The sequence below is a fragment of the Tinamus guttatus genome, unplaced genomic scaffold (assembly GCF_059628265.1).
Source record: "Tinamus guttatus ecotype Peru unplaced genomic scaffold, ASM5962826v1 Tinamus_guttatus_pri_ptg000248l, whole genome shotgun sequence".
Lineage (NCBI taxonomy): Eukaryota > Metazoa > Chordata > Aves > Tinamiformes > Tinamidae > Tinamus > Tinamus guttatus.
Window position 1 is genome coordinate 175,679 of NW_028288782.1, and position 9,608 is coordinate 185,286.

General features: G+C 43.5%; 2 protein-coding genes across 2 annotated transcripts; both read right to left on the reverse strand.

Moving 5' to 3' along the window:
* Positions 1 to 302: 302 nt before the first annotated feature.
* On the reverse strand, positions 303 to 1,250 carry LOC148594372 (olfactory receptor 4E1-like). Its single transcript, XM_088526638.1, has one exon. The coding sequence runs from the start codon at positions 1,236 to 1,238 to the stop codon at positions 303 to 305; it is 936 nt and encodes a 311-aa protein (XP_088382764.1). The 5' UTR covers positions 1,239 to 1,250.
* Positions 1,251 to 8,382: 7,132 nt separating this feature from the next.
* On the reverse strand, positions 8,383 to 9,359 carry LOC148594373 (olfactory receptor 12D1-like). The gene has a single exon (XM_088526649.1). The coding sequence runs from the start codon at positions 9,357 to 9,359 to the stop codon at positions 8,388 to 8,390; it is 972 nt and encodes a 323-aa protein (XP_088382775.1). The 3' UTR covers positions 8,383 to 8,387.
* Positions 9,360 to 9,608: the final 249 nt, after the last annotated feature.

The following is a 9,608-nucleotide window of genomic DNA, read 5'->3' on the forward strand; positions in this document are numbered from 1 at the left end:
AGAAATAGAGTTGAGAACAAGCTGGGAGTGGGCAGAAGCTAGTATGGCCTCCAAAGTACGTTCAACGCCATAAATGCATCTATGATTGGTTTCTGTTCTTGATAAAAAGACGAAGAAGATAATATTAAGATAAGATGTCATTAAACCTAATGTCATTGTTTGATTTCAAGTCCATGTTCTGGGTGCAGAGAAGGCAAAAGCTGAAGATTAATGACCGGAGAATACCCTGCGCGAAGGGGGTAGGCACAGACAATACCCAGGGATTGGAATCCTCACGGTCACCTCCAGCAGTGTCACTTGTGTCACTTGTCTTGGCAATCAATCTGCCGCCTGCATTGCTTTCTCAAAGCATTTTGCATATCTTCATTTCTTAAAGTATAGATAATGGGATTCATCAGAGGGGTGATGGCAGTGAAGAAGATTGACACTACTTTGTCTGCCGCTAAGCTCTTGGCTGGCCTGAGATAGATGAAAATGCAGTGTCCTAGGAACATTGTCACAACTGTCAAGTGAGCCGCACAGGTGGATAAGGCTTTGTGCTGCCCTTCCGAGAGATGGTTCCTCAGTGAGACCAAGATGACCCCATAGGAAGTCACCAGCACCAGGAAGCAGACCACAGAGATGAGGCCTGAGCTGGAGATAATGAGCATTTCTAAGACATTGGTGTTTGTGCAGGCCAACTTAATGACCAAGGGGACATCACAAAAGAAGTTGTCGATGGCACTGGGACCACAGTATGGGAGGTTGAGAGGCAGGACAGTGAGGGCTACAGAGTGTATCAGCCCTCCCATCCACATGACTGTGGCCAGCTGGAGGCACATCTTCCGGCTCATGATGGTGCCATAATGCATGGGATTGCAGATGGCTAGGTAGCGATCATAGGCCATGATGGTGAGGAGAAAAATCTCTGTGCAGGCAAAGAGGTGGAGGAAGAACATCTGTGCCATGCACTCCTCAAAGGAGATGCTCTTCTTGTCCGTCAAGGAGTTAGCCAGCATCTTGGGAATCACCACCGAGGAATGGCAAATGTCAATGACAGAGAGGTTACTGAGGAAGAAGTACATGGGAGTGTGCAGACACTGATCATGTGTAATTGTGAAGATGATGAGACTGTTGCCCAAAATAATCAGCACATAGATCATCATGAAGAAGATGAAGAGGGCCAGTTCTACAGCATGGTTGGTGGTGAGGCCCGAGAGGAAAAAATCACTCACCCTAGTGTGATTCTGCCACACCATGTCTTCTGCTGTGTTGCACCTAGGAGAAAGGGCACAGTGAAAGGAGAATTAAATTGATGGTATGAGAGGAAAGAAAACAATGGCAGACTTACAAATTTGAGCTCTACGGAGGAACAAAGACAAAAGAGAGTGAAGCCTAGTAGTCTCACCCAAAAGGCGATGCCTAATATTAGCAGAAGTATTCAAGTTTGGAGCACTGTGAGTACCAGAACAGGCTTTCAAATGAGATACCTGGAATTCTTCCGTTTCCAGACAAGGCAGTGCAAGTTGATCTATTTCTCTGAATTATTCAGGAGCTATCAGTTAGCAGGAGGATTTGCCTCCTGGCAGAATAAATCTCACGATCCATCTTTCCTGATTTCCGGGATCTTGTTTAAGCTACCTTTCTGCAATTACCAGTCATGAAATGCATGAATCTGTGCCTATAGATATTTCTCTTCCTTCACTGTAGAGGAAGCAAATGCTTAGTGGAAAACTTCTGTGTTGGTCATTGCAGTTTAGTGAGATGACATCTGAATAGGCTTCAGTGATCTCACTGACAACTTCTTCATAGATCTCACAGATTACAGGTTAAGACTTTCACTACAAGATCATTTGAAAGCCCTACATACTTGTTGCTACTATTTGCTAAATCTTGTCTGAGTTTCTAACCTCTTCCCTAAAGAAGAACTCCCATCACAGACTCTGAGAATGCTATGACACCTTCTTTCCCTGATGGATAGCTCTCTGCATATTCAGCTGTGTGTGGATTTCACCTTCCCAGTTGGGAACTTGCTTGAGGAGGACAGATTCACGTGTTTCACTCAGTCAGAAACCTTAGCGGCTTGATATCTGGCATATTTATGAGGGATCAGCTATGCAACACATGCAGTCACAAATTCAGACCTTGAATATCTATCCCCATTTTGTATTTCACTATTCCTGCCTATTTATTTTCATTCTGAAATGAAAATTTAGAAACATTGGCAAAATAATCAAAAATACACAAATTCTCATCTTGCAAATAGCAGAGAAATAGGAGGACATCAAATCGGAACCCTGTCCAACAAAGGAGAAGCTTGTTTACAGTGCGTGGTTCAAAACAGACAGACAATAAAAATAATGATGTGGGAAATGGCAGGACATGTCAAAATTCCCCACTTTGCTAAACTAAAGCCATGTCTGAGTATGAATGCAGGGTTCTTGTATTTGCAAATCAATGGCACTGTGATTTATTTGCTGCAGCTATGCTGAGCTTCTGAGCACAGGTCTAACCAAGCACCTGGATGATCGCTACATTTTTAACAGCATGTAGATGCTCCAGAAATGGCTGAATACCCCAAAAGTGGTCTACAGCTCTTTCCAGTGGAGCCACAAGCCTGTAAAGTGTGAATTTACATTGGTACTTTCCTCTGCTACAACTCCCGCGACTGACATTTTCATAGGGCTTTAAAGCGGCCAAGGACATGCACGGATGCTCCTCTGTTTCTTTGAGTCTGCTGAGAGACAGATGCTGATGTCTCCAATCAGATGCTTGTTTTTCTCCTGCACTAAAGATCTTACAAAAACAACTGAAAATCAACCAAATCAAAGTGTTATTTTCTTTCTAGTCAATGTCTCAGCCCCTTCTCTCTGCAAGAAACCCAAAGTGAAAAAGAGTAGGAAAAATGAGCTTACGTAGTCTCCAGTGGTGTCTGGAAAAAGTATGGTTGTGACTTGAATGAGTTGAAGTCTTTTCTCTCCATAAAAGAAAAAGTAATTTTTGGTGTAAAAAGTGAAAATGGGTAAATAAATTTCTTCCTTTTTATCAGCATCTGTGAATTCTTCGAGCCAAAGGAACTAGTAAGTCTGGCAATAGAACAGAAAGTATTTGCTTTAATTTGTTTTTTTTAAATTATTTTTAAAAAAGAGAATAAAATGTTTTATGGTCCCCCTAATATACCCAAGTTATCCTGAGCAGATGGTCCCCTCGTACTGGAGGATGGTTCTGATATTTAAGTAATATAACACTTTACTTAGAACAAAAACAAGCAAACAAAAAAGAATCTTGATTGGTTATGAACATTGCAAAAAATCAAAATAGAAGCTGAACTTTCTGCCTATGTCCCAAAGCATTCCTGCCAACGTGAAGAAGAGAAGCCCTAAATCAGAAGCTGAAGCTCAACACTGACAGAATACACGAGGATGTAGAGGTGACTTACACCTTCAACCCTGCCCTATAACAGCTAGTTCTGGAGAGCCAGGGCTTGTGGTACTCAATTACTCTCAACACCCAATGCAGAACCTTTTGTGCTGTGATAAAGTCATAGAGAACTGACAAAGCTGCGGCTGTATGCTTGTCTAAAAGTCAGCTGTGAGACTCAAGGAATGTTAAATTCCTGCTTTACTAGTGAGTCCCAAAGGGATTTGTTAAATCATCCTAGGCAGCTGACAGTATGAGCTTTGCAATAGATTTAATAAGTCCACTGGGAGTAGAGCTGTGAGTCCATTAGTCACTCAGCAAATCTGTATGGCTACACCTTGCACAGAGGTTCAGAGTGCATTTTAATGTTCACCCGTAAAGCCACATAACTCACTTTGCCTTCTTAAAGGTCTTCTAGGTGAGCTAATACCAAGTTTCCACACAGGGAGAACACAGTGCAGTCCATGAGCTCTGTCAAATTGCCTTGGACTTAGGACAGGGATCATAAAGTCAATGTGGAGGAAGGCCTCTGTGTAAGAAATGAAAATCTGCACACTGCAAGTATTGCAACTATTGCCAATCAAAAGGTCCCATGAAGTGGCAAAAGATTGCTCCTTCAGGCATTAATCTTAGGGGATTTTGCTTTAAAAGGGAGAAATATTAATAAACAGTATGGCTAATGAATTCAAGCATTATGTTTATTATCTCCTGGCCATAGCAACAGAAAAAAAAATCAAGCATGAGCAGGGTTATTTTCTCCACTTTTTCATTTGCATCTTTAATTGCTCTGTCAGTAAGAAGTATGGAAGTGTAAAACTGCTTTTGAACAGTGATAGGGGAAACGAAGGAGGGGAGGAAGGAGGGAAGGAGAGGGGAGGGAAGGGAAAGGAAGGAAAGGAAAGGAAAGGAAAGGAAAGGAAAGGAAAGGAAAGGAAAGGAAAGGAAAGGAAAGGAAAGGAAAGGAAAGGAAAGGAAAGGAAAGGAAAGGAAAGGAAAGGAAAGGAAAGGAAAGGAAAGGAAAGGAAAGGAAAGGAAGGTAAGGCAAGGGAAGGCAAGAGAAGGCAAGAGAAGGCAAGAGAAGGCAAGGCAAGGGAAGGCAAGGGAAGGGGAAGGGGAAGGGGAAGGGAAGGGAAAGGAAAGGAAAGGAAAGGAAAGGAAAGGAAAGGAAAGGAAAGGAAAGGAAAGGAAAGGAAAGGAAAGGAAAGGAAAGAAAAGGAAAGGAAAGGAAAGGAAAGGAAAGGAAAGGAAAGGAAAGGAAAGGAAAGGAAAGGAAAGGAAAGGAAAGGAAAGGAAAGGAAAGGAAAGGAGAAAAAAAAAGGATAAATCAAGCAAAGGAATTAACTAAGGCCTTGGCTTGCTAAAATCTTAGCTCAAAATGAAAACTTCCACATTACTCTGAACACACTTCCAAAATAAAGGTAAAACATGGTATCGTTTGTATGGTAACTTAATCTTGGAAGAAATCTCCTTTTTCTATGTTTCTCAGCGAGGCAAGAGAGTTCAAACAGTCTCATCAGCACGCACAAATGGAGGTACTAGGATTATCCGCACAGAAGGAGATTAGGTGCCAGTTTGTCCCAGTGAAATTTATCTCTTGTTGATAAAGCTGAAAAACAACAGCTGACCCTGGAAACTGCCACTGCTTTTGCTCTAGCCTTTATTTCTCCTCTGTGGCTGCTTTTCTCCCAGTTAGCTTAGGGAGTGCCCACCTCATGTACTCATTTCCCAGGATGAAGATCATGGGGTTTAGCTAGCTGTTGGTATGTGTGTGAGCTGGCTCAATCACTAGCAACTCATTACAGATCAAGCTGTCAAAATGTGTGAAGCGGGACAGTTTGATCATCATTCCAGTCAGTCCATAGGAGATCCCTGTACCTGCACCATACTCTTGCATGCGTATGAAATAGTGCCGAGGGTTGCAGCTGGACCTGTAGCATTCATAGGCTGTTTTATCAAGGATGCAGATCTCTGTATAGACAGAGATGAAGGAAGAACATCTGGGCCACCCATTCTACCCAAGAGATGCTCCTCCGTGCACAGAGGAGGTCACCCAGAATTTCAAGCTTTGTAACCGATGAATGGTGGATCTTAGGGAAAAACAGTGTTGCTGAGGAAGACACATTTGGTTCTAAGAATGGAGAGATCATATGTGTGTCTGGTTCTGATGGGAACTTGGTCAGTGTACAGTCTCACAAGCTGGGCCAGCTATCACGTACTCTACCAGTCAATGACTCCTCACCAGATCTTCCACAGGTCTTCTCACTACCTGCAGTAAGTGCAAAAGGAGAAAATTCTTGAAGGCAATTCACACTCTTCTATCACTCCCATCAGATACCTGTTTTAAAATGAGTCTTAGAAGAGGGCAGAAAATTTTCCCCTTTGGGTCTGATCTTTGCTGAATGAAGCACACTAGAGTATGTTTCAAATACAGAATACATGTAGAACTGCTCTCATTAATGTTTTTGACCTGATTTTTAACATTGTTCATTTTTCTAGGTGCAATTCATTGAAAGAAAAAAGAAAGAAGAAGAAGAAGAAGAATGAGGATATTGAGGACATGAAAAACACGTCAGGAAAATCATTCTTTGGGCATTTGGAAGCATTTATAAATTTTAATACCTCTCTTTCTAGTGCTCCTCATGATTTACATGGTGATCATGTTTGTGAACATCCTCATCGTCGTGATGTTTGTGGCTGATTAGCACTTTCATAACCCATGTACCTTGGAAATGTGCGAATGTTCCACTGCCAAGTCCAAGATAATGCCTGATTTCTATAGTGGAGAAGAACATGTATATATATGTGTGTGGTTTTTTTGTTTGTTTATTTGTTTTTTTTTCTGGGTTTGCTGGGTTCCTCAGGATTATATTTTTTAGTGTTCTATGGTGCAAAATCTGATTGGCTGTTGCGTTGTGATTAGAATTAGCAAGCAGGCAAATATTTTTATTATGCAGCTTGCATGAGTGAAAAAATGCTGCTTCAACTAGTAATTGTGTCTTGGCTATGTGTTTTTTTATCTACGTAATGGTACCTGAGTGATATAATGGTATCAGCAAAGGAAAAGACATCTTTCTGCGGCCCATCCCCTTACCAAAATGCAATTTTGCTAAGGGATGTTATAAAGCTGCTGCCCTCAGTGGCTCTGGGACCCAAAGACTCCTGTCTGGCCTTTGGAGGCCAGCCTGGTGCACCTAGGGGAGGCCTCTCCACCCCAAGCACAGCTGATGCTCTCCTGTCTGTAGATGCCACCAGTAGCGAGACTCAGTGTGTATCTCTCACACACACACACACACCAGGTCACTTGGTTAACAGCTTGTCCTCCTCCTCCTGCAGCTGCTGCCAAGGTACATGGGCACTATGACTTGTGATCCCCTGCTCTAGCTGCTGACACAGACCCTCACTCCCCTCTCCCACGATCCCCTCACTAACCTACATTCCCATATGCTGGCACAGCGACCCATGGTCCTGCTCCAGTAAGTGATGCTTCAACCTTCTCTTGCCCCAGTTAAGAGCACAACAGGAGCCACTATCACCTGGGGTCTGACTCCACTTTCTGAACCCAGGCTGCTCATTCTTGTATCTCCACCTAGATCTTACAGTACTCACAAAAAGGATATGAAAACTCAAGGTGTAGGAAAATAAACCGAGTCCTGGTTCAGTTGGATGGAAGCCACCGCTGGACTAAAACCATTGCAGAAGGTCAATATCTTGAAGGGTGAAATAACTGCAAAGTCAAGCTATTTCATGGACCATGGTGTGCCTCCACAGCCTTGAGTATTCAGTCAGCAGCTAAAGGCTACTGTCATTTTCCTGTCTGTATCTGTGATTCCACATTCCACCCAAATACTAAAGACAGTGGCTTGGGGAATCACTCGGTTGGCAGGTATGAATTTCAAATGGGCAGTCTGTCAGGCTGCATAGAGTTCTCCACTCCCCATATGGCATTATTTTATCAGTAGAACTAAAGAAAGATATTGATAAAGATTTTAAAGGACTGTGGATGGTAGCTGAGTGAAACAAACATTAGAAACCATTAGTTTCGGATAAAACAGTGATCAAAGTGATCCCAGTCACATGCGAAGAAGGCAAGGTGGTCTTAGAATGAGAGACCCTTTTCCAAAATCTATTTTTCCAAGTCTACAGACTTGGAGAGAGGAGGAATTTGTGAAATGGACCAAGCTACATTGTCAAGGTGCTGCTACTTCAAACTTTGAAAATGAAACTATCAGAAAACACTGGGCAGTAAAGTTACAGAGAGTGACTGCAAGCCAATGTAAATGCTAGCAGAGAATTCCTGTCTAAAGAAAAAAGGGGAAACCCTAAAAATATCATCAGGCATTGTTTGGTGGAGAGCAAAAATAGCTGCTGTATTATTGATTACTGGCATTTGTATCAAATGCCAGTATTGAAAGACGTAATGTATTATGTGAGATACTGACAAGTGAAGTTGCCTGCACAGAGGTGCCTAGCATCACCTTAGAGGGCCCAGCATATTTGACATCCATACAGGGCTGGTAGATGTGGTGCAGAGCCTATGAAAGACCTTTGCCTTTCTGGAGCATCAGAGAGACACCAGCTAAGAGATCTCTGTAGCATTTCAAGTGGCATGACTTACACTTCTATATATGGCCAACTGAAATGCAAGAAAAGAACTGAATCCTTCCTTCTCAATTGGCTTTACAAAAAGATGAACTTCTTTGAAAAAAAAAAGTCAGGTGACTTGGAGGGAAAACCACTCCAACAAAGCTGTTTTTATTTAAGTATCCTTCTCTGCAATTTCTCTTTTCCAGCCAGATGAATGGGAATGGCTATTCCACCAATGTATATTCATCTTTCAGCATTGATACTGCCCAAGACAGGTGACATGAGACCTCATCCAATATGTAGGGTGTTTATGAAGGTATTCAAGCCGTTGGGAGTGAAAAGAAGATTTCTGCATAACACAGACTAGAGCCAAAAGCTCCTCTGTTTAGATTTCCCACTGCCTACTACCCCACAGAAGCTGCACGGAAAAACATGTTCTGTACCAGTAACTCTCTGCGGAAAAGTCTTCCCTTTAGGGCACGTTTCACCTCCACGTTTCTCAGAGTGTAAATCAAAGGGTTGAGCACTGACGTGACAACATTATACATAAGAGTGGCTATCATGTCCCTCTTGGGTGAATTCCTTGAGGAAGGTGGCACATAGTTAGAAATGACAGGGACATAAAGTAAGGCGACTACTGTGAGATGGGAGATGCAAGTGGAGAAGGCTTTCCTCCTTCCCTCCGTGGACCGGACTTTCAGTTGGAGGAAGGAAAATATGTACAGGTAAGAAAAGAGTGTGAAGACAAAGGGGCCTATCACAATGGCCCCAGTGATGATGCTGAGAAGGTTGAGGTTGAGTTGGTTGCTGTTGCAAGCCAGTCTCAGCAGAGGCTTGATGTCACAGAAGAAGTGGTGGATGCGGTTGGGGCCGCAGAAATGGAGCTGGGAGGTCATGACCGTGTGCATGAGAGCGTGGAGGAAGCCCGTAGCCCAAGTGGCCGCAGCCAGCAGGAGGCAGGCCCGTGGGCTCATGAGCAGGGTGTAGCGCAGGGGGTTGCAGATGGCCACAAAGCGGTCATAGGCCATGACAGCCAGCAGCAAAGCTTCGCTGCTGCCCAGGAAGTGGAAGAAGTGGAGCTGGCTTAGGCAGCCCATGTAGGAAATGTCCTGGGGGTGCCCCAAGAGGAAGCCAGCCAGCATCTTGGGTACGGTAACTGTGGAGTAGAAAATATCCAGGCAGGAGAGGTTGCAGAGGAAAAAGTACATGGGGGTGTGTAGCCGGGACTCGCACACCACTACAATCATGATTGCCATATTCCCCAGCAGGCTAGACAGGTAGAGGAGCAAGAAGAGCACAAACAGGAATTGCTGCAGCCCTTGAACATTGCTCAGGCCAAGGAGGATGAACTTCCTCACCTCTGTGTGGTTCTCCATGCCTGCAGGGAAAGAGACACTAACTTAGCAGTAGCTTGCTATCTTTCCATCCTGAGCTACTCTACACATTCCCTAGAGCCCTCCTCTATAAGGTGCATCAGCAGCTGATGCTGCTTCATTAATCAAAAAGATCAGATACCAATCTGAGACACAGATTTGTATCAGATCTTGTGGAAAAGGGCACAAATAATTACTTGATGTCCCACTCCAGACCCTTCAACAAATGCTGGAATTGCTGTAAGCTCTAGG